This window comes from Pochonia chlamydosporia, chromosome 1 (assembly GCF_001653235.2).
Source record: "Pochonia chlamydosporia 170 chromosome 1, whole genome shotgun sequence".
Taxonomy (NCBI): domain Eukaryota; kingdom Fungi; phylum Ascomycota; class Sordariomycetes; order Hypocreales; family Clavicipitaceae; genus Pochonia; species Pochonia chlamydosporia.
Window position 1 is genome coordinate 1,899,792 of NC_035790.1, and position 22,096 is coordinate 1,921,887.

The window sequence follows — 22,096 nt, forward strand, 5'->3', positions numbered from 1 at the left end:
CCTCTTGCACCCCCTCCTTTACCCCTGTCTGGTGCCTTTCTGGTGCCGTTCCTTGATGACCATCTTGAGTCAACTGGTGCAGCGAGGGAGTATCCAACCTGCATGAACATGAACATTCCTCTTCCTTGTAGATGTCGGCTGCTGTTTCCGTGAACTTTCCATGGCCCGCCAATTTTTGATGCTTTTATTGGCGCTGTCCTGCGTGCGAGTGCGAGAGCCCAAGGCACCATCCAACCTAAATCATCTCTTATTATTGGCTTTTGTTATCCCTTGTCAGGTCACACCTGGGACAACAAATCGGGGATCTGGTTGTGCCGGTGTTGACATCAAATGCTCTCAAGTGCTGCCGGTAGAGAGTACTTCGTACACGAGTACGGAATCCCTGCATGTCTTACTTCAGTACCTAGGTACCTGGCCGCTCAACCGCCCGCCGCCCGGACTTTACTCTGACAGTGAAGGTTCCCATTGCGACGCCCGCGCCACACCAACCGGACAATTTATGCATGTGTTCTCTGAAATTTCCACATCCGTGGAGGCGAAGAAGCGAAGAAGCAAAAAAGCCTCGCTTGCTTCGGCCAAAGGTGGTAACTTGACGCCCGTACATGTAGGCAATCTGGTCCATGTCATTCTCCCAGAAACATTGATGCTGAACGCTATCAATTGATGTCTGGTGATACTGAACATTGAAGCACACAGCCCTCTGTCACCGCCACACCATCACCCATCCCTTCCAGTCCACGTTGCAGAAAAATAAGAGACTACCTAGGTACTTAAGTAGTCGATGCGGCTCGTCTCCTGCCTTGTGCTGCGTATCAAGGTATAAATCCTCAACTCATATTCATTCTCCGGCCATGTCCACTCGAATAGATGCCAGCAAGTTTTCAAACATGTGAGCACACTTATTTTCAATTGCGATTTTCTTCTTCTGCAATCTTTTTTTTTTTTTTTTTTTTTTGCCCACAGGCCGGCTGTGTCGTGTCTACATGCACTTGAATAGCTGGTCTATGACACCTACGCACTCCCAAAGCGGTGTCATGCCTCATGGTTATCGACACTAACACGCGAATCTTTGTCACGTTGGTTTCGGGCTTTGCAGTCCCGGAATTTTTTTTCAAAACATCACGAAACTCAACAATACCCACCGTATTTATGCCTCTCAGTCCTGAGGTCATTGTAGCACTGGTTGCATTGTTTATTGCCCTGCCGCCGGCCGTCGCCGTCGTGTGGCAGTGCCGCAGAGCAAGACAACATCGACAGCGGTACCGTTGTTCCACACATGGTTCGTATAATATATATACCGGGACTAAATTTGAGATTTGAAAGCTAATAGACCAGCAAAGAGGAAGAAGGGTTTCATCCTCCCTTGCAACATCACGAGCTTTTGCAATTGCCACAACTAGACCGTCGGCCGACCACGAGTCCACAACAAGGGCATGTTCGGGAGGCATTGTACATTGTTGCCTATCAAGCCAGGGAATATAACTCGGATATTGTGCAGTAACTTAAAAGCTTCAGTTAGATCTCTTGTAGAACTACTGTTACATATTCAGGGTTCGACAATATACAAGTCGACTTTGTTGGCTGGTGCGGCGAGCCGAGGCTGGTGGTTGTTGGTGTAAGTGTAGGTGTAAGTGGTGGCATCGATTGATTCCTCTCAATTTGGATGGTTTCTCCATCACGATTCACTGTCTTGCACATTTCATGATTGCGAAGAGATCCCTTCTTCTCCTTCTTTTTGGGCCTGTCGAATTTCTTTGTTTGGAACAAGCGTCGTGTATTTGAAAAAGGTTTACAGCGTGCAAGCCATGATATTTTGAGTAAAGAGGAGCTTTACCTACATGTGTTCATCCCATCTCTGAGGCATCCCCGAGCATCTCATTGGTTAGTTAGAAATACTCTTCGGCGACTGGTCAATAGAGACTGAGGTGGAGACACAGAACGCATGCATTCTCTTGTTGTAATGTGCTGGCGTTGCAGTGGATGAAGTGATAGAGGCGAAGGCAAGGATCCGTGAACATTGGAAGGCGGCACTGGACTCCCTGAAGAAGCTTCTCCCGTCGACTTGAGCACTTTCCCCCTCCGCTTTCGGCACATATATCTGGATTCTGGAGTCCCTCAATAGGTCCCCAGTCTTGTTGCACGGGTGAGGTTTGGTGCAGGTTGGGTTGTGCGCATTATAAAAAAATATGTAGGGACATTTATTTACATGCTTGTAGCTGAAACTAAATGACTCTTCTACATCGAATTTACAATGTTTCCAAGTTCAATTTGGTTCTCGACTTTGTTGCCTGAGAATTCTGCGCCAGAGAGCTACTTATGTGGTGGAGGTTGTTGCCCTGGTTTTATGGAAAGTTAGTTCTATAATGGCGGCGTAATATAGAGATCTATGGTGCTTACACAGGAGTTAAACGGAACCGCAAAATGTAATTAAAAGCTAGGGCAACCTAATAGTCTTTCCCTGGCTAAGAATTTCTTTAGAAATACCTAAACCCCTAGCATCTTTCACTCGTGACGGGTAAGAATGCCAGCGCAAATTAGGATTAGCCAAGTTGTAAGCTTTAGCTCTACATGTTAATGGGGCATATGGGGGGGGGGTTCTCAGCTTTAAGCCATCAAAGCACTGAGAAACAAACGCCACCCGTTTGGAATAACAGCACACAGTGCCCTTTTAGGTACCATAATCAAAGGAGTAATATTCAACGTAAACGACTTGTAAGTTTAAAATGAACCAAAACAAAGGAGCTATACTACTTAAGTGAGTGGCTGCTTTAAGCAGGGAGAACATCAGAAAACTCTACCGATATTAAACCCAGCCACCACTTGAAGGATTTGCGTTGGCAACATCTGAAAAGCTTGGCCCTTCTGCCAGGGCTCCCGTAGCGTCCTGGTTGACATCAGGGAACGACTCGTTGAGGGCGTAATTGTATCCTAAATCCGCCTGCGTCGCCACGGGAAGCCAATTCGAAAACTCGGCAGGATTGCCTGGAGGAGGATTGCTGTAACTGGGAAGAGCAGCAGACATAGGTTTCGTCATGCTGATGTGTCTGGAATATCGATGGTAATATGCCAGTCCTCCTAGCTCCACGCCCAGATCACACCACTGCCACTCGTTGATCTTGACCATCTTATCCTCAGTCGTAATGCTGCGGTCGTGGTCAGGTGCCATCGCCAGCATACAGAGCCACCACAGAGCGAGTTCTGTCGTCAACATATTTACACCGCGCTTGGTCCATGGGATAGGCATGATGGATGCCTTGAGTTCTCTGCCCGTCGTTCCACTTGTGCTGCCTGTGCCCGCTGCCTGCCCTTCTCCCACAGCAGCATAGCTGAAGCAGCATGCAACCAGCTCTTCATTAGTCTGTATATACCCATAACGAGTTCCTGCCTTTTCACATATATTTCCAAGCTGTATAATAGGGAATGTTGGCTCTTTCTTGGAGGGCAGTGGTGTATTGGGGTTGAGGTTGACCAAGACTTTCTGGCACTTCCATTTCGAGCTGGCCCTTGCGAGGCCAACAACCAGAGCCGGTTGATGGTGATTGTCGAGTTCGATGATGTGATCCACAACCAGAGAACCGGATAGATGTAACTTCGCAATAAAGGAATTATCAGGAGTCGAGCATTGGGTCCTGAGATTGCTGTCTTGGTGGAGCGTGAGGAATTCCATGGCGAAGCCAAGAGTCTGTCGCAACACCCTATCGTGCCAACCAATTAAGCCTCGGACGTCTTTGTCTGATCTAATAACCACCCTATTGAGTTCTGCGGGCACAGGAGGTGTTTGGTGTGCTGTGAAATAAGAGTTAAGGACATGTCCGTAGCTATCGTTCAGATTCTCCAGCGTAAACTCCTTCCAGAGAGTAATATTGCTTAGCTTTGGCCACTCGCTATTAGAAGTGTTTCTTCCAGGTTTTGTTTGCGAGGCTATTAATGGCTTATTTTGAGTGAGAATTTGTCGCAGCGTGAAAGTGGTTTGCTGGCCAGCCATGTTCACAAGCATGGACGTCATCCACGCACTTACGGCTCGCTTGAAAACCTGGGACTTTGTCAGAAAGTCGACGAAACTTTGCGTCCCTACTTTATCGGACGCAAAGATGAGGCTGGCGAGGAATTGCGGCTCTGCTACTCCGTACCCCGCTTGGGAATACAAATTTGTTGTTGGTTTTGCAGGCACATCAGATTGTGTGATCGTGTAACACATCAGATTGTGTGTTGAGCCAACCACGTTTCAGCTTCTTTGTGTGTTTATGCCTAATGCAAGAGCGTTATCATCCTTTAGGCAGGTTGTATACGTTATATATCGTGAAGCTTCTGTTCATGAGCATATTTCAGCCCAATGTATGACAAGAAGGCGTCGATGAGGTGTTGGTCAAATCAAGAGCATTTGCCTGCGGCCACAGCTTTGGCGAGCCAAGTGCCATTGCCTGGGTCTAAAGACTGCCCATTTATGACGCATCGCATTTCTCTGTACACAAGTTGGTACGGAATTGAATATCTCAAATTCGAACGTCTGCTGCTCCTAAATTTAGTCCATTCGCCTTCCTCCTGGGGTACGCCGAGGTGGACGGGGTACGGACAATGTCAATTCGGTCCCGAAACCCGCGTAACCATACCAAGGGAAAATGAAATATCTGCATATTACAAGAAGTAAATGGCTACTATAAGTCTCCTGTCTTGCTCACATAGTACGCGCGAATCAGATTCGCCGAGTTGTGCAAAAATACATGAAGCATAACTTCGGCCGCCGATCTACACGCAGGGCCATCATCTATGGTGCGGAAACATGACACCAGACTTGAACTCCCAAGCAAGAGTGTTGGTGAACCATGTATCAATCTTTAAGACGGCTGCCACCTGTTGGCTGCAATTCAAGTACCACCTTCGCGGCTTGGCATCTAGGCGGACAGCTCGCCTCTTCGAATTGACCCGGCCAGATTTCAGCTTTTGGCCACCAGCCTCTAGTCGTTGTCGTTGTCGTTGTCGTGGTCCTCTCTTTGTCATGTTCGACGGTGCGTTCACGCCCGACTCTGTGGTCGCAGAAAACGCCCTCCAATTGCATTTCATCGGGTTGACAAAGGAATAAATACCGTCTCGGGAGGGCGTGCTTCTCAGGTTGTATCTATTTCTGTTCAAGTTGCCGCCCGGAAATGCAAACACAGAAAGTGGAGTTTTCTGGTCCTCGTGCTCCTCATTCCAAAGATCTACCATGTCATCAAACAACCAGTAGTCGTTGATACTGTACAAAAACGTTTCATATTCCATGGCAGATTTGGCGGCAGCGGTGAGATATGGATTTAGCTCGGGGTTTGTGATGAAGTGCGGAATTGTGATTGCCGTGCTGAAATCGCAGATCCTGCCGCTAATGAGTTGCCGATCGGCCATGTCGATACCGATAATGCCAAGTTGATGTAACTGAGTAATGTTTCGGAGGATTCTACGCAAGTCTTTATTTTGCATTGTCTCCGCAGGCGTACCGAACTCCTTAACGATGCCCCGGATGGGTCGCAGTTTGCCACTCTTGCCTGGATATCGCGAGCGTACCTTGTAGCACCCAGGTCCGTCGGTATTTCCGTCGAACTCGAGGAAGATATATGGGTCATCTTTGAACTTGTCTCTCATGATCCGCTCGTGTTCCTCATCGAGAAGTAGATAGCCAAAGCAATCAACAGCTAGTTCTTCATGGCCCGCTTCTTGAAGGCGGCCGAAGCTACGGCATTCGCAGCTAAATGGGTCTGCGTAGTTGTAAACAGCAGACATGGCGGCGTGGTTGTCTTGATCGAAATCGTCATTCAGGCGTGCCCATTCAAATGCATGGTCAAATCTGAACTATCGACACACATGGAGGGATACGTTAGCACTCTTCCGTTTTTCTTTTGGCATGTTGAACAAGAACCTCGCTTACAAGTTTCAACGCGTAGATGCGGCCTAAGATTTGAACTTTGAACACAAACGAGTGTCGGCCTTCTCCCAAGTACTCGAGGAAGTCAATCTTTTGGGGTCCTTGGAAGTCAAAGGGCTTTAGTTTTGGTCCTTCGCACGGTGGCAGAGGTATCAAGTCGGCGGCAGAGTCTGGCCAATCTGGAAACATTTTAATGGTTGTGAAATTTAAAACGCCAGGAAGATTCTAAAATTAATAAATGCGTATTAGTCGGAAAATTAAAAGACAAGGTAAGGTTGGTGCTGGGAACGTTGATCTCCCAGCAGTATTCCTCACCAAAAAAGCTGCATGATATTGACAGTTGAGAGCATGTAAATATAACATTACAAAAAGTAATCAATAACAAACTACGGAGTAATCCCTCTTATTAATAGTACTGTCGGGTTTCAACTTTTCTTTGTATGCGATGCAGCGATTTCCTAATCAAGGATGGTTTGACATGGGAACGGAAGAGCAATGGAATATGGTTAGTCAGCAAATCATTGATGGAGCTGCCTTGAATGACCGATGTGGCTGATACCAAAGTCGTGCTTGTGTCCTTCATGGGTGTGGCTTGTGCCCGCACCGCCACTCTTTCCACCAAACGGAATATGCCGAATTTTTTGGCAGGGCCAACGACGCGCGATGGACAAAGCGACAGATGCACAAGTCGCGACTGTGAAAGCTGCAACCAACCATCAAACCACCACCAATTCATGCACGCGAACCCCATCTCGAGTTCGATATCCATCAGTATCATCCCGTAACGGCCGTTAGATACACCACTGTCAGGTCCGCACTTGTCCATTCAATTGCAGACTCGGGGTTTACCCCTTCTGCGCGTTGCGACCACTTTGCCTCCGTTGTGCTCCCTTGCGCCAGCATGACCTGACCAGGACGGTCTCCTTTTGCACATCATGGACCGTTCGAAACCCCAAGCTTTTCAATCATCCTACGCGCCTCGCCTCCGCGCCTACAACAACTCTCTCCTGACGCCTGTGCTGCCGAGTGCCCCTACAGGACCCCTCTCGAGAACAACGAAACGAGGCACCACAATCATCAACTACGCCGAGGATGGCTACGACGACTTGGAAGACGATAGTGACGACACCCGCCGTCGGCCGACCGGCTTGAGAAGTCTGCGCAAGGAAGATTCTGCATCCAGACAAGATCTGGCTGAGAAGGCTGGCAAGGACACCAAGGAGCCTGTTGAAGTTCAGGGCATCTGGCGAGACTGGATGGGCAAGAACCGAGCACTCAAAAGCGATCAACAAAATGCCGCGCAAGCAAGCCTCCCCCTCACACTGATTCCTATACGAATCGATCTCGATATTCCAGCATTCGTCCCTGCTGCGGCGTTTCCTATTCCAAACACCGCCGCCGTTGACAGCTCGCTGCCCCAGTATCGACCGGGGGAGATGACAGTTCCGTACAAGCTTCGAGATATCTTTTGCTGGAACTTGCATGAAACACTTATTACTACGGATCAGTTCGCTCAGACTCTTGCCCAGGACTTGGATTTGCCTAATCGGGGCGTTGTGGTTGCGGAGATTAGCAAGCAAATTAGAACCCAGCTAGAAGAGTATGCTGGCGTTGCGCTTCATCCCCTGTTTCACACGGAGCAATATGCGTCGGCACCCGCGCCGGCTGCCACGGCTGGTGCCAACGGAACTGCAGTTGGAACACCAAGACCGAATTTGATGATGAAATCAAGGGAAGACTCGCCCGCCTCGATGGCGAGAGGGATTTCGCGACCTGATACTCCTGCCCGAGTTGGTGGCGGCCCAGCGACTCCGTCACAAGCTCCAGCACCGAACGTCACGGCAGAGGCTACACCAATCTTACCGGACTCTGACGACTACAACCCAGATGACACCTACCGATGTATCATCAATCTCAGTCTCAATCTCTCGTCCATGCTGTATACGGACAAATTTGAGTGGTCACTGCTGCACCCCCCGGGCACAGCTGAAGCGTTTGCAAAGACTACTTGTGCTGATCTAGGGTTAACTGGTGAATGGATACCGGCCATGACCCACGCCATTTATGAAGCTGTTCTACGACTGAAGAAGGAGGCCTGCGAAGCAGGTGGCCTGGTTACTGGATGGGGCGGAATACAGCAAGATTTACCCAACGACGCGGCTCTCGGCACTGAAGCTGGTTGGCGATATGATCCCGACCACCTGGCGGATGACTGGGAGCCCAAGGTGGAAATCTTGAGTAAAGAGGAGATCGAAAAGAGAGAAGGCGAACGCGAACGAGAAGCCCGTCGCTTGCGTCGTGAGACAGCGCGATTCAGCTCCACGGCTGGCATGCTGGGCGGCACGCCCTTCGGCGCCCCTGCGGAAATCGAGGAGGAGAGAATGGGCAGAGGCGAACGATCAAAGAAGAAGCGGCGATTCAGAAGTCTTAGTCCCCTCAACCGCAGCGGCACGCCTGGGGGCCGTGGAACCCCTGATGTTGGAGGGTACGGCGGTGGAGGTGCATTGACGGACGTTGAGAGACACACATGGAGATGTACACACTGTCGAGTATGGGGAACAAGTGTCTGGGCAGTGCGCGACGGTCCTGCCGGTCCCAAGGTAAGCTCACAGTGCACAAATACACATTTTGGAACCTTTCCGTTTAGGAATCTTGGTAATGCTAACGATATTGGCAGTCTCTATGCGCAAACTGCGGGTACTCGTACGAGCGCGATCGCAAACTCCCACGCCAAACCAAAAACCTGCACCTGCAAGACCTTCGAGCGGCCTAGGAGTCCTCCATCACGCAGAGTGGCAAGGACAAGGCCAATTCCGAGCCAAGATCTCAGAAAGAATGCACAGGATCACCTCTCAAGATGCAGCGTACTCCGCAGAGCGCGTCACTCTTGTACTCCGGCTCCAGCCGAGGACGCTCGCTTCCCAACGCCAAAGATTGGATACAGATGCTGCCTCTTGCGCGGGGAGACGGCAGCCTTGGCCGTTTGATTGCCCGAGCCGTGAATTCTGGTATACAAGAGGGACGTTCGGCATGGCTATAATTTTTTTTGGGGCAAATCACCTGATTTTAAAAATTAGTTAGGGGAAGGGGCGTACAGGGAAAGATCTTTATGTTTTTTATTTTTTGAGAATTTTCATTTCATCTGCCTCGCTGTTGTTGCTGAGATGGGGGCAGGGACGAGGGACGGGTGAGCTTTGTTGAATTTTGAGTCTCCTTTTGTGAAGAAGCTGGGAGACTCTGTCGGGGTGAATGGTTAGACCCCTGTGTAGACTAGGATGGGCGTATTGATATTGCCGAGGAATCAATGAGCATTAAGGGATTACTTGTTTGTGACTGATGCATGTGTGCTTGCCACCATTCAAGATATCAATTCCACCCTCAACCACACACAACCACACAATATGCATTACGCACCCTGAAATACAAACACCAACCTCTACCCATCAAGTATGAAACATCCTCAAGGGAAAGACAGGGTATTGCCCATCCCCGCATACAGAGTCGCATTCAACCTCCATCACAACCAGCCAGCGGAAGAACTGCACACCGGCCCGAAGGCACACTCCCATTCCCATTCCCATTCCCATTTCACAGCCCTCAACATCCAAGAATCAGCATAACTCTTTCAACGTAGTGGAAGTGAATCCGGGCCGACTTATTCATCCACACTAACCTCACATCTCCAAATAAAAAACCCCAAGAAACAAGAGCGTAAAGCTGTAACATAGAAACCGGGTATTAACGAGTTTCCCTTTTCGGCAAGCGCAACCCTGTTTCCCAAACGTCCTGTGGTCGACGTTATGCGCCCGGCTGTTTTGGAGAAATAGGCTAAAAACACCAACGGGAACGGGAGCAGGTCCCCTGGGTGGGAATAAGTCCCGTGGGAGAGAGATCGGGTTTGTGTCGTATTTTGGGGGCGCTTTGCGGAGAGAGAATCCGGGGAAAGGGGCCGTGGTGTGTGATTGGGGGAGTGGTTGTGGAATGTCGGGTTGGGGTTCCGGATAGGCTTGGGGAGGAAATGAAAGGGGTTGTGGGATGGGATGATGGTGGTTAGATTGGTAGATTGGGGGAGTTGAATGGGTTGGATTTGTTTGTGAGGCTGGATGGTGATGTGGTGGTGGATGTTGATGATTTACCGGTTGAGATGGGTTTCCGATTTCGTGTGAGAGACAGACGAGATCTGGTTTGCGTGGGATGGCGGGCCGGGTGCCGTTTTACTTTATCAATGTTGAAGCTCATGATTAATTATCGTGACAAACTAGATGTTCTGTTATACTTCAATGAGAGATGTGTAACTATTCCAACATGACCATCTATATAAACAACCCAACAACCCAACTTCAACAACAACCACAAACTAACCAAACCAACAACAAACACCCCAAAACACCATCACCATGTCTCTCCTCGTCACAGCCCTCTCCCTCATCGCCGCCACCAAGGCCCAACAAGCCTGCACCCTCACCACCGAAACCCACCCCCCCCTCTCCTGGTCCAAATGCACCTCCTCCGGCTGCACCACCACGCAGGGCTCCGTCGTCGTCGACGCCAACTGGCGCTGGACGCACCTCACAAACTCCACGACGAACTGCTACAGCGGCAACGAATGGGACACCTCCATCTGCACCTCCGGCGAGGCCTGCGCCCAGAACTGCTGCCTCGACGGCGCCGACTACGCGGGCACGTACGGCGTCACCACGTCCGGGAACCAGCTGAGCATCAAGTTTGTCACCAACGGGCCCTACAGCAAGAACATCGGCAGCCGGCTGTACCTGATGCAGGACGAGACCAAGTACCAGATGTTTACGCTGCTGGGCAACGAGTTCACGTTTGATGTGGACGTGTCCAAGATTAGCTGTGGGTTGAACGGGGCGCTGTACTTTGTGTCGATGGACCAGGATGGCGGACTGGCCAAGTATAAGGGGAACAAGGCGGGTGCCAAGTATGGCACGGGGTACTGCGATAGTCAGTGTCCTCGGGATGTCAAGTTTATCAACGGTGTGGTAAGTTGGTGAAAACACCATGGTCACTTACACAACTCCAACTACTCCATCCACAGACATCACCACTATTTCCACTTTCCACTGACCGGATTCAGGCCAACTCTGAAGGATGGACACCCTCCAAAAACGACGCCAACGCAGGCATAGGCAACCTCGGCACCTGCTGCGCAGAAATGGACATCTGGGAAGCAAACGACATCTCAACCGCCTTCACCCCCCATCCCTGCACCAACAGCGCACAGCACTCCTGCTCCGGCGACAACTGCGGCGGCACGTACTCGTCTGACCGATACGCAGGCGACTGTGACCCCGACGGCTGTGACTTCAACAGCTACCGCCAGGGAAACACCACCTTTTACGGCCCCGGCTCCGGATTCACCCTCGACACCACCAAGAAGGTCTCTGTCGTCACGCAGTTCATCAAGGGCTCCGACGGCAAACTCTCCGAGATTAAGAGATTCTACGTCCAAAACGGAAAAGTCATCCCCAACTCGCAGAGCGACATCTCCGGCGTTTCAGGCAACTCCGTCACACAGGGATACTGCAACGCCCAGAAGAAGGCCTTTGGCGATACCGACTCGTTCAACGCCAAGGGTGGTTTGGCCAAGATGGGAGATGCGCTTGCCGCACCTATGGTTCTCGTCATGAGTCTCTGGGACGATGTAAGTGTTTTGTTTAAAAAGAAATGGTGTCTGAAAGAAAGAAAAGGAAACAGAATGTGACTGACTGACTCTAAAAGCACTACGCCAATATGCTCTGGCTCGATTCAACTTATCCTACCACTTCCACTGGACCCGGTGCCAAGCGCGGCAGCTGTTCCACCTCGTCTGGTGCTCCCTCCGACATTGAGAACTCCGTCCCCGACTCTACCGTCGTCTTCTCCAACATCAAGTTCGGTCCCATCAACTCCACCTTCACCTCCGGAGGCTCTGGTGGCGATGGTGGTTCCGGTGGTGACGGAGGTAATGGTGGTGATAATGGTGGCACTGCTGCTCATTATGCTCAGTGCGGCGGAATTGGCTTTACTGGTCCTACCAAGTGCGCCTCCGGCTTTACCTGCACCAAGCTGAATGATTACTACTCCCAGTGCCTCTGAGCGAATTCATGCAAACATCAAGAACAATGATGGACAACGAAAAGCAGATTAAATTGAAGAAGACGGGGGAATGCGTGGACCGTTCTCGGCGGCATGTTGCTGTTGCTGTGCTTGGCATCATGCTGTTGTTGGCGTTTACAATGTGCATTTGCTTGTTGGTGGGCATTGTACATATCATTTTGCCTATTCTGAGTACATATTCTTAGTTTTCATTTCCCAAATACCTAGGTATATAGCAATCAAAGTACATAGCAGTCGTAAACACGTTCCCAACCTATCAACTTACACATAAGCATAATATTTTGTTTATCACAACGAACACGCTTAAAGCCCTACCCACACTAAAAGTTGGTAGGCCTGGTACCTGCTCTTCGGAGAAATTTAATATAAAACAGAAGAAAGAAAAAAAATTGTAGGACATACAAGTGTGGGTATTGTATCCTTTTTCTTCCCTCGCAGTAAAACGCCGTGGTGGACCCATCAACGCCTTCATAAACATGTACAGCGTGAAAACTCAACTCAACCGCAACTGCTACCCGCGTGGCCCTCCATGCATCATTTGGGCGGCATCCACCCCAATCCATCTCATACCAGCCGGCGCCTGCTGCCCTTGCACTTGAACTGCTCCAGGAGGACTAATGGACTGTACGTTATTTTGATATGGATTGTGGCCCGGCATCTGCCGAAGACCTCCTAATCTGTCCACCGTCTCGCTGGACAATTGCTCAAAACTTCGCTTCAGCATCAGGGCATCCTCCCATCTGACGCCATAGAGCTCCAATGTCTTGGGAATGCGTTCTAAACACCAAATAGTTCTATCGAGATTGCTTTCCACGGGAATTCCAGGTCTCACGATGCGGCGAGGAATAGGTGGAGGGGGCGGAGACCCAGGGGGAACTGCCGGCGGAGGAACATGCTGTCCTGAGAGAAGTAAATCCTGCGCGTCTCGTAGGACCGCTAGGAACTGATTGGCCATGAAGTAGACCTTGAGAGCGTCGTGGTATGTATAAAATGCACTGTTTAAGCCGCCGTATGCAATATCGTACATGTTGTTGAGATACTCCAGAGAGTACTCAAATATCAGGATACGAATGTAGTCGGTAATTTGAGGACCTCGAGCTGATGGCGCAATGCAGTATACATAGCTGTAGCGCAATTCTTGCTCGAACATTTGTCGAATGCCAGGTGGCAGCGTGTCTGGAAGAGACTGCTGCCACTCTCTCATTTCTAAGCACATCTGCCAGAGAAACCCAGTAGGATTCGGCAAAGGTGTCGGCTCTGATTGATAGAGTACTTGATACCAGTATGACTGTGCTCGGCGGAGCTGACAAAGCAACAACGCGGGATCTGCTGACTGCGGCCCAGAAATGGGCCCAGGTGTTGCCTTCTTGTCGCCCAGATCCGATGACTGAGGGAACTCTACGTTGATGGATTCGTCTGCAAATGAGAAGCTACGGGCATGAGCCATACTGATGGTACTGATTTCAAAGTAAGCACGCGGCCACGAATATAGCGGGAGCGGAACGACCAACCGATCAAGAGCATAGGTGCAGTAGAATATCTTGCGGCGCATATCGAGAGCCAACCGGTCAGACGCCGATGACGTAGGGGGGTCCTGGTGCAAGCCCAGGTCAACCACGGCACGGGATGTGAATCCTATCAAATGCCAAGTATCAAAGTGAACTGGGTCCAGCATGGAATACAGGGTTAGCAAAAGCAGCGACTGGATCTGTGTGACATATCCTGGCCCCAGAGCCCCGTCAGCATAAGACAATGCCTTGCAAACATGCTCAACACCGTTGTTGTAGTTTTTATCTCTGGCATTGCAACTCTGAGCTGTTGAGCCTATGGCGAGAACCAAATATAGCAGCCAGTAATCAGAGTCCTTGATCACGCGGCCATCTTGGTGATACACGTCATCCAATATTGTCAACAGGGCAGTCTCAGAGAAACAGGGAAACAGAGAGTAAATATTCGCCATGAAATACTGGACTGTTGCGTTGGCAACCTGTCTGGAAGGCAACATAGCTTGTGTTGACTCAGGCAGCGCGTCTTTTGTCGTAGCCGCCAAGACAAGCCTTGCAAAGGTGATATTGCCCTGAGATGGCTCAAAGTCTCTGGTTGTGGCATCAACCGACCTGTATGTTCGTTTTCTGTTAGAAATCGTCATGGAACTAATAGCTTGCGCCAATTGATAAAGCTCTTACAAGATGCCAAAGTCCGACACTAGAGAGTTAACGTCAGAGTTCTCCCGGTTGCGAGCTGCCTTGCGATGGATTGCAGCTCGGATAGCTGCCAGTGAGTCTCTCCTTTCTGCCTCGGTCATAGTGGCGTTAGTTGCGCCATCGACTTCATACTGTGCGACAGATGCCTTTCGGCGCTTCGCATACTCCAGGCGTCGGTCGAGCTTCTCAATGCGGAGTTCAAGGGCAGCAACATAGCTGTTCAGAGGGAGGTCAGTTAGCTCAAAAGATCGACCTGCTTGGGATGCCCTTGACATACCTTCGTTCCTTGCCCCTAGCGAATTGGTCGTTGGCCGCCGAGCATTCGTTTTCACGGCCGGCCTTTTCACAAGCGGTGCAAGCTGGTAACTTGCCATCACACTGGGACAACATCGAGGTTAGCTACAACGATGTTCCATCTAACAGCGGGTTGGGTATGGATGGATGGTCTACCTTGACCTTGGCGGCGCGACCTGAGTGACCAACAGTTAGTAACTAGGACCGAATCCGACGAGATATAACACAAGGGTTTGAGGATCGCTACTCAACTCACATCGTGAGCACGCCGACACTGGCCGTGAGACCCTCAGCAAGGGATTTCGCGAGAAGCTAGTGCGGGGCATGGCGCATTGCTTTCACAATGACTGAGGTGCGAGCGCCGATGGAATCCTCAGCCGGCCCAGAAAATGGCCAGGATAGCTGTGCTTTTGCGGTTCTGAAAAGGTATAGGATATTTGGGTGATAAGGATGGGTGCCTGGCGAAGCTCGCAAGGTCCTGGCTCTGGCTGTGTCGCAAACGAGATGTTGGTGAGCTAAGCTGCCTACCACTGATCAAGCGAGCATCAAATGTGAATTAGATTGATTGATGGAATGTGCCACAACCCCCCAGGCCAGGTCTCTATTGAGGAAATGGACAGCCACAAACAGACAACCGAATGAGGCGGCGCAAGGGGCGGGGCAGGTCGTGGCTCCAGTCTCCAGTCTCCTCGTAAATGAGAGTCTGGTGCTGCTTTTCCTTCCGAGCGGCCGTGCCAGCAGACAAGAGAAGAGCCAATGTGATGACTCCGTCGTGGTTGGATTGACACCAGACAGAAAGAGGTGAACACCAGGGTAAGATCCCAGCACCAGCCTGGCTAGCGCCGTCGTTTGGATGGAGGACGATGCAGGGATTGCGTGACACGCAACAGATGCAGGAGAGGTTTGATGAGATGTGTATGAGAAGTATGTAACTTCGTGCTTCTCTCTGGGATGGCACAGTCCAACGGAATATGCAACCTAGGCATCAATGATGATTGAAAATATTTTGTCTGGTGAGCTGCATCCGATGTCCGGTGGCCAATGCAACGCCCACTCCTTTGAGTTGGAGTAATTCCTCTATGCTACTCGGCAAGCAACTAGCACAGGGACCAAGCTTTGTTTCTGTGGAAGGAGAGTGGGTGGGTGGGACACGAATGTGCAATACTGTACCAGAATTAAAAGGTGAATTGATGTCGATGCTGGGTGCGTATATGAATGAGTAGTGTTTCCTGCAACAAGGCTGGTTTTAACCCCAAGACCAGCCGACCACGAGAGAAGAAAGAAAACAAGGCTGAGGCCTCGAGGGCGGAATGGGAAACGGTGCAGACCGGTCAACTGTTGGAAGAGGACAAATTAGTAACAACATTCGAGGGACAAGGAAGGATAGAGCGAGCAGTCTGGTGACGGAAGCTCTTGTTGCGGTCTCTTATTGACCATGGGAATCCCATGTTTCCAAACAGCGAGGCAGAGGTGGGAGGGCGCCACCATTGGCGGGGTTCAAATGTCAAGTTTCTGAACTGTCCACGAATTTGGCCCATGAAATCCTACAGTCGTCATTGGATAGAAGGTAGTCCTGTCTTGGTGTAATTGAAATTGCCAGACGTCGTGAACGGAACAACCCATACTCGGGGACATCACAAGCTTGGAGGTGGGAGGTTGGAGCTTGGTGCTTGCACTTGACAGATCGCATGTCAGCACCTTCCGTCTTTCACATATCAATTGATTACCCGAACCATCGGAGTTAGCTCCATGTGCGTATGCTACAGGAACATGGACCAGACGGCAGGAGCGAAGGAACCAGACAATAGGTACATGTAACAATGTTTGATGTCAGGATACAGGTTGGTCGATAGCAGTTGTTAGTTTGCGGCTCGATACTTGTAGGACGGCAGACGGCGTAGAAGAAGAACAAAAACAGCACCACAATACGTGAAACGATTTGAAACGCGCAACTAGAGCCCCAGCCATTATTAACCTTCCAATTCTAATATCTGTGCTGTCAACTTCTGCACTTTGCATGCACGTGTGCCTTGCTTCCCCATGTCTTCAGCAAGACCAGACCACCCAAAATGTCGGAGGGTCCATGGCTCCCTGGACGCCGGGGCTTCGGGAGCCAAGGCCGGAACGGATGTCCATGTTTGCATCTCATCACTGAGAGTGAGCCTCTGGCCAATGTTGATGGCCAGCGTCTTGCTTCTTGTCAAGAACGACATACATTTCCGACACGCTTCTACCATCAGCGCTTACGAATGGGCTCCGGTTATCGCCTAGCCGCGGCTAGCCAATTTCTATTCAGCCTTCAATGTCCATTTCGCTTTCTAACAAGACTGACCAAACACACACCGGGTACCAATGACCCGCGAACTGCGGAGCTTCGTCTTCAATCATCACAGAACGGCGATAAGACTGTTGTGCGATTGGTTGCCAGACCAGTTGATGACGAGCTTGCCACTTAATAGGGTTTATGGCTTACGCTCATCACCTCCACCAGCACAGAGAAGCTTCACTTGCGGCTTCAAGGCCGCCCATTGGACTTTGTATCCATGCAGCTTGACTCGTCCAGCAAAATGGGAGGACAGGACAAGCAAACCAAGTTCAAGAATGGACAGCCCAATTTGGCTGAGACTGGAGGTGGAGAAATGCATTTCAATACTTGTGGCTGTCACCTTTGGTGTCGTGGACTTTGACTACATTGTTAGTATTGCAATGACAGAATCCAGGCTTTCCACGTGGCAATGATTTACAATTCCTTCGAACTGAAACGAATGGTTTGAAGCAGCAATGTTTGTTGAGGGGTTGATTGACAACTGCCGATGTCCACAGTTGCTGTTAAAGGCGGTGCTTCGTTCCTGAGGGTAGGGGGGGATCACCGGTTGCCCCAAAGCTGGAAAGTAATTAAAGCCCTGACACCCGCGGATTTGGAGCAACAGTTGTGTCAGATGTGTGTAGTGAGCTGTGAGGTGCAATGCAGGAGTTCCAGCATGCAGAGATCCTTGACCTAAGACACACGTAAAGGAATGGAATCACTGACCACCGTTGAACAATCCTGGATCTTGTGGATCTACGAGCAAGCTAGTGCTCCCGAGGATTGCTTCCTAGCGTGCTCTTATTGCGTTCATCAGTGATCAGTTGGATGGATTTGTGTGTTGCCGACCCTCTTTGAGCTTCTCGGCATCCAAATATGCATCTTTTCCATCTTGGACAGGGTCTCTGTGACCCTGTCCTGGCAATGGCGGTCTGGTGTCGCTGCGCTGTTCCGAAGGTTGCGCTTGGATTTTCTACCCCAGCCAAGCGATGCGACGTCGGAACGTCACCTGTGCCTTAATTGAGCAAATTTGTTGCTGCTGGGAATAATATGTGTGTTTGTCGAGTGGGAAAACGAAAGCCAGGCTTGCCATTTAGTAACAGTGCCATCAGCAATGTTAAGGACTTGAACCATGATAAACCACGAGCTTCAGCATCAATTCAGATGTGGAGAGAGGGATGCTGCTGCTTACCTTGCAAAAGTGCGGCGGCTCGTCTTCGTCCACCCACTTTCTGATATTCCCTCCATTGTAGTCAGTCAGCCAGCCAAGCCCTACACTTCCGTTCCCTTGCTCTCGAGTCTCGAGCTTCGGTCGTCAGAATGTCAAAGCCTGGCTGCCCGTTTGGGTTGTAGAGACTGGTGGAAGTGTGGACTTGGAGCCTTGGGTGCATGGGTCCAGGCTCCTCACCCGCACATGTGCACTGTCGCATTCCGTGCCAATCAGCAATTGCCCTGCCTGCCATCCGCCACCAGTTGCTCTTTCCCAAGCCGGCTCCTCCCCCCCCCCCCCTCTTCCCAGCGTCTCCAGGTCTTTTGTCCCTCAGAGGGGCTCTCATGCTGACAAGGACCTGGTCATCCAGATGCATGAAGACCCTCCATGTCCACGTCCACATCCACGTCTGGTCTGGTCTTTTCTGTACCACCACCAAGCTCCACGTCCATTGACTGACTACGGTGCACACACTTCACATCATCCTGAGTCGCAACCCCTCGGCCACTCTTTTACTTCCTCTCACGACCTTCGCCCGTCCGTCGATCCATCCAGAACATATAGTGGTCATTGACTACGGCTATAGTACTTTAGTTACTTGTTAGTTCGCCGCCATAGTTTTCCACTGTCTGGGAAACCCGAGTCTAAACCTTGTCGCTCCCCGCAACCGTAACTATTCGACTCGTGTGCCACCGCTCGCGCCTCACTCGAATTGCGACAAGGAGTTGACATTGACATCAACAAAATATTACCTGACTGCAGTGAAACTTGGGTTGTAGCTCGGTGTTTTCCGCCACGCTCTGCCCGATCAGTTTCCGTCTGTCTATCTTGAAGACCCACGACCTACGTTACTCGACTGGACCAGTCGCACAGGGTTTATTGCGTAACCCATCGTGACAGTCACGGGCGTTCACATACGGCTCACTAGAGCTTTTTTTTTTTCTTTGCGAAAGTACGTCTAGTTATCAACGTACATGCTCTCGAGACAAGCAGCCTCCAAACAGCTTGAAGGATTCTGTGATGGATCCAGCAAGCATCTTCAGGCAAGGCCTCGGTTCTGTCCCGTCTCGTTCAAACCAACCATATACAGCACAATATCAGAGAGCCAAAGGACCGAATGACGACCTTTCCGACGATGATGGCTCAGCTCAACGCGTTGCTCACACACTAACAGCCTGCTGCCGCTGCCGTCAGGTATTGCCCACCTAGCACCCTGGCGTGTCAAAGGCCACAATGGACCCAATAAGTTACGGTCAGACTAACAATTTTCAATAGCGTAAAACACGCTGCGATCCTTCTTTGCCCCGATGTTTGCCTTGTGAGAGGTCTGGGTCAATATGTGAATATTTGGATACCGCCAAAGGGAAGAAGATTAACCGCTACTATGTCATCAAGCTTCAAGACAAGGTGAGGGCACTCGAGGCTGAGCTGGCCCAGTATACCGACGACGGAAATGACTATCCTAAAACTACCGAAGACATTGTTCGTCCTGGTGGCATGATTCGCCTCAAAGCAAGTGACGAAACGTCCAGATATCTGGGGCCAAGCAGCGGCATTGCTATGACTAGGCTGTTGATGGAGGAGGCCAAGCGGTACACGGCGTCCAACCGTATATCTGATCTTATACCCGAGGTTAGAGCTAGAGGCCAAGCCCGGATGCAATCCATTCAGATGACAGGGCCTCCCAGCGGGAGGAAGAAGAGCTATCCCATGCTGAGTGAGCGTCCTGCTGATGGTCTACCATCTCGAACAACCATGGATAGGCTTATTGAGTTGTTCATTCAAAAATGTACGTTGTATACTTTCGGGTCCCTGAAACAAATCAATGTCTCAAAGGGTATACTGACTCGTCTTTTAGCGCAAGTATTTTGGCCCGTCCTCCACGAGAAAATTTTCGAGAAGGATGTGGAAGCAGTCTACAATGGAGACGAAGACCCATACAAAAACTTTGTTGTTCGAATGGTTATTGCTATCGCCCTACAAAAGTTTGATTCACAATATGCAGGATTGGCGGACAGCTACTATTTAGCTGCTATGAAATATGCCGAAGCCGTCATTCGGCCCAAGGATCTCAACACCTTGCAGTGCTTAGTCCTAATCGGCCATTATTCGCTTCTGACGCCCACGAGAACACCAGTGTATTACGTTATCGGCCTTGCAACGCGAATCTGTCAACAGGAGGGCTTAACAGATGAGCAGACAATCACCGCAGGATATAATATTAATGCTCAAACAATCGACTTACGTCGACGCCTGGTATGGATTATAGCAGTTATGGACTTTGGTTTATCTTATCATATGGGAAGACCCAGTGGATTTGCAACAGGGAACGACAAGCTGGACGTGTCTATTTTCTCCACAGCTGATGACGAGCACATCACGGTGAATGGAATCAGTGCTGGCGCTCCCAGTCCACGAAAAACTTTCGCTGCCCACTTCTACAAATCAAGGGAACTACAAACAGAAATCCGAAGAACTCTGTATGAGCAGAAGCGGCCAGAACCGAACAACGATTCGCATCCGTGGTACGGCGCCATAGAAAGGAAGCTGAAGACTTGGGTGGATGGTGCGCCTGACCAGCCGCAATGGAGCCCTTCCTGGTATGTGATTGAATGGCGAGATGCTTTGAAACAGTTCTGTACTAACGGATAAACCAGGTTCGCAAATTTTTATCATCACACTCGCGTAGTTCTCTACCGCCCCTCACCACAGGTTCCCGTGCCATCCGCTAGGGCAGCTGCGCTCTGCTTTGACAGCTCTGCGTTTGTTATCAATCTGACAGAAAAGCAAATGAGCAGTGCATTCTTCAGCATCACTTGGGTGCTGCTGCTAATGCTCACATCATGTTTAAATGCTCTGCTATGGTCGACGTCGTACCCCGAGGTTCGTCAATCACACCCTCGACAGGAGGTAGAGGAGCTCGTAACTAGGGCGCTGGCATGCCTCGACAAGTGCGCTGAGAGATGGCCTGGCACCGGCTACACATCTCAGCTATACAGCATCATATCCAAGACTTGTTTGCAAAGCTACGACAGAGTACCTGACAGCCAACAGCCAGTGTTCTCGTTTGCCAGTCCGTCATCTGTCACTGAGCCACAATCGTCGCCTGAGAGTTATGCACCGACTGCGACTTCTCAGCAACTTCCTTACTTGAATCCCCCTCAATTCGGGTTTGTGTTTGATTCATCTCCGGAATCAATGAATACGTACACGTTTGATCCAAATTACCCACCGCCCCAGCCGACCTTTAGATCTAACTCGATCTTTCGTAACCCGGCAACTGATGGCAGTGGGAGGAGGTTCTCTTACTTCCCACCCGAAGGAGCACCTGAAGATGTTGCGCAATCTGCTGCACCTTCTTCCGTGGACCCGTCAAAGCAGATTCCCACGCCGCCTGAGTCGATACCAACAGGTACCCTATCGGCTGCTACTCCTAGCACGACCTTGTCACCGCAAAACCTTCCGCTACAGACATCTGGTCTATCTGATGCTGCGTCCGCACCCCGTGTGGTGCCTATGAATGACCCCGTGTCGCCGCCTCAAGGCGGGCAGGCAACGCAAGTAACGCCGAATTTCACCACAGCCCGACCATCCGTGCCTCAACGACCCTTACCAGTTGCCACGTCTTCTGCAGACTGGTTCTCTCCTCCAGCCCCCTTCATTTCGCCATACAACTTTGGGCCCATGACCAGCAACTTTTTCAACGATGCAATGCCCAACAATTTTGCCGAGACACCAACGGGTAGCCTCGGCGGATTGCAGAACATACCTACCGGTTTTGATGGCGCAGGACAATACGGCTTTCTTCCTGGGAGACAAGGTAGTCTGACGCACTCTCAACAGTTGGAACTGATGAATGCCTTGGAAACAGAAGGCGTGGGTGATATTGATGCCTTTTTGAGCGCCGGAAACAACATGGCTGATGTCAGATGGTACTAGTCGTATGAACTATGAGGGTTTCATCAGGCGAAGCGTGGTGTGAATGGACAGTATTCATCTCTCGGATTGTTTGCTATTGGTCTACGCGATGATGATTGGTCTGGCGTTATAGACCTTTCCTTCTTCTT

At 50.5% G+C, this 22,096-nt stretch overlaps 8 protein-coding genes across 8 annotated transcripts; 5 read left to right on the forward strand and 3 right to left on the reverse strand.

Annotated features, from left to right (window-relative positions):
• Positions 1 to 1,149: 1,149 nt before the first annotated feature.
• Positions 1,150 to 1,924, forward strand: VFPPC_17395 (hypothetical protein; the record flags this gene model as incomplete). The annotated part of the gene is made up of 3 exons (XM_022429108.1): positions 1,150 to 1,256; positions 1,336 to 1,494; positions 1,714 to 1,924. The coding sequence occupies 3 exons, from the start codon at positions 1,150 to 1,152 to the stop codon at positions 1,922 to 1,924; spliced, it is 477 nt and encodes a 158-aa protein (XP_022285875.1).
• An 879-nt stretch (positions 1,925 to 2,803) lies between these two features.
• VFPPC_00464 (hypothetical protein) lies at positions 2,804 to 3,985 on the reverse strand (the record flags this gene model as incomplete). Its single annotated transcript, XM_018280476.1, has 1 exon — positions 2,804 to 3,985. One exon carries the CDS (start codon positions 3,983 to 3,985, stop codon positions 2,804 to 2,806), a length of 1,182 nt encoding a protein of 393 aa, XP_018148590.1.
• Positions 3,986 to 4,761: 776 nt separating this feature from the next.
• On the reverse strand, positions 4,762 to 6,085 carry VFPPC_00465 (kinetochore sim4 complex subunit FTA2 domain-containing protein; the record flags this gene model as incomplete). Its single annotated transcript, XM_018280477.1, has 2 exons — positions 4,762 to 5,823; positions 5,900 to 6,085. The coding sequence occupies 2 exons, from the start codon at positions 6,083 to 6,085 to the stop codon at positions 4,762 to 4,764; spliced, it is 1,248 nt and encodes a 415-aa protein (XP_018148591.1).
• Positions 6,086 to 6,831: 746 nt separating this feature from the next.
• Positions 6,832 to 8,669, forward strand: VFPPC_00466 (RSC complex subunit Sfh1; the record flags this gene model as incomplete). Its single annotated transcript, XM_018280478.1, has 2 exons — positions 6,832 to 8,496; positions 8,574 to 8,669. 2 exons carry the CDS (start codon positions 6,832 to 6,834, stop codon positions 8,667 to 8,669), a joined length of 1,761 nt encoding a protein of 586 aa, XP_018148592.1.
• Positions 8,670 to 10,293: 1,624 nt separating this feature from the next.
• VFPPC_12784 (exoglucanase 1 precursor) lies at positions 10,294 to 11,995 on the forward strand (the record flags this gene model as incomplete). Its single annotated transcript, XM_018290561.1, has 3 exons — positions 10,294 to 10,899; positions 10,995 to 11,561; positions 11,639 to 11,995. 3 exons carry the CDS (start codon positions 10,294 to 10,296, stop codon positions 11,993 to 11,995), a joined length of 1,530 nt encoding a protein of 509 aa, XP_018148593.1.
• A 532-nt stretch (positions 11,996 to 12,527) lies between these two features.
• VFPPC_00467 (Zn(II)2Cys6 cluster transcripitional activator) lies at positions 12,528 to 14,840 on the reverse strand (the record flags this gene model as incomplete). The annotated part of the gene is made up of 5 exons (XM_018280479.1): positions 12,528 to 14,133; positions 14,203 to 14,436; positions 14,498 to 14,598; positions 14,671 to 14,690; positions 14,771 to 14,840. The coding sequence occupies 5 exons, from the start codon at positions 14,838 to 14,840 to the stop codon at positions 12,528 to 12,530; spliced, it is 2,031 nt and encodes a 676-aa protein (XP_018148594.1).
• Positions 14,841 to 16,866: 2,026 nt separating this feature from the next.
• Positions 16,867 to 17,253, forward strand: VFPPC_15152 (hypothetical protein; the record flags this gene model as incomplete). Its single annotated transcript, XM_018292905.1, has 1 exon — positions 16,867 to 17,253. The coding sequence occupies one exon, from the start codon at positions 16,867 to 16,869 to the stop codon at positions 17,251 to 17,253; it is 387 nt and encodes a 128-aa protein (XP_018148595.1).
• Positions 17,254 to 19,049: 1,796 nt separating this feature from the next.
• On the forward strand, positions 19,050 to 21,968 carry VFPPC_00468 (fungal specific transcription factor domain-containing protein; the record flags this gene model as incomplete). Its single annotated transcript, XM_018280480.1, has 4 exons — positions 19,050 to 19,223; positions 19,305 to 19,818; positions 19,888 to 20,629; positions 20,687 to 21,968. 4 exons carry the CDS (start codon positions 19,050 to 19,052, stop codon positions 21,966 to 21,968), a joined length of 2,712 nt encoding a protein of 903 aa, XP_018148596.1.
• Between the last annotated feature and the right edge of the window lie 128 nt (positions 21,969 to 22,096).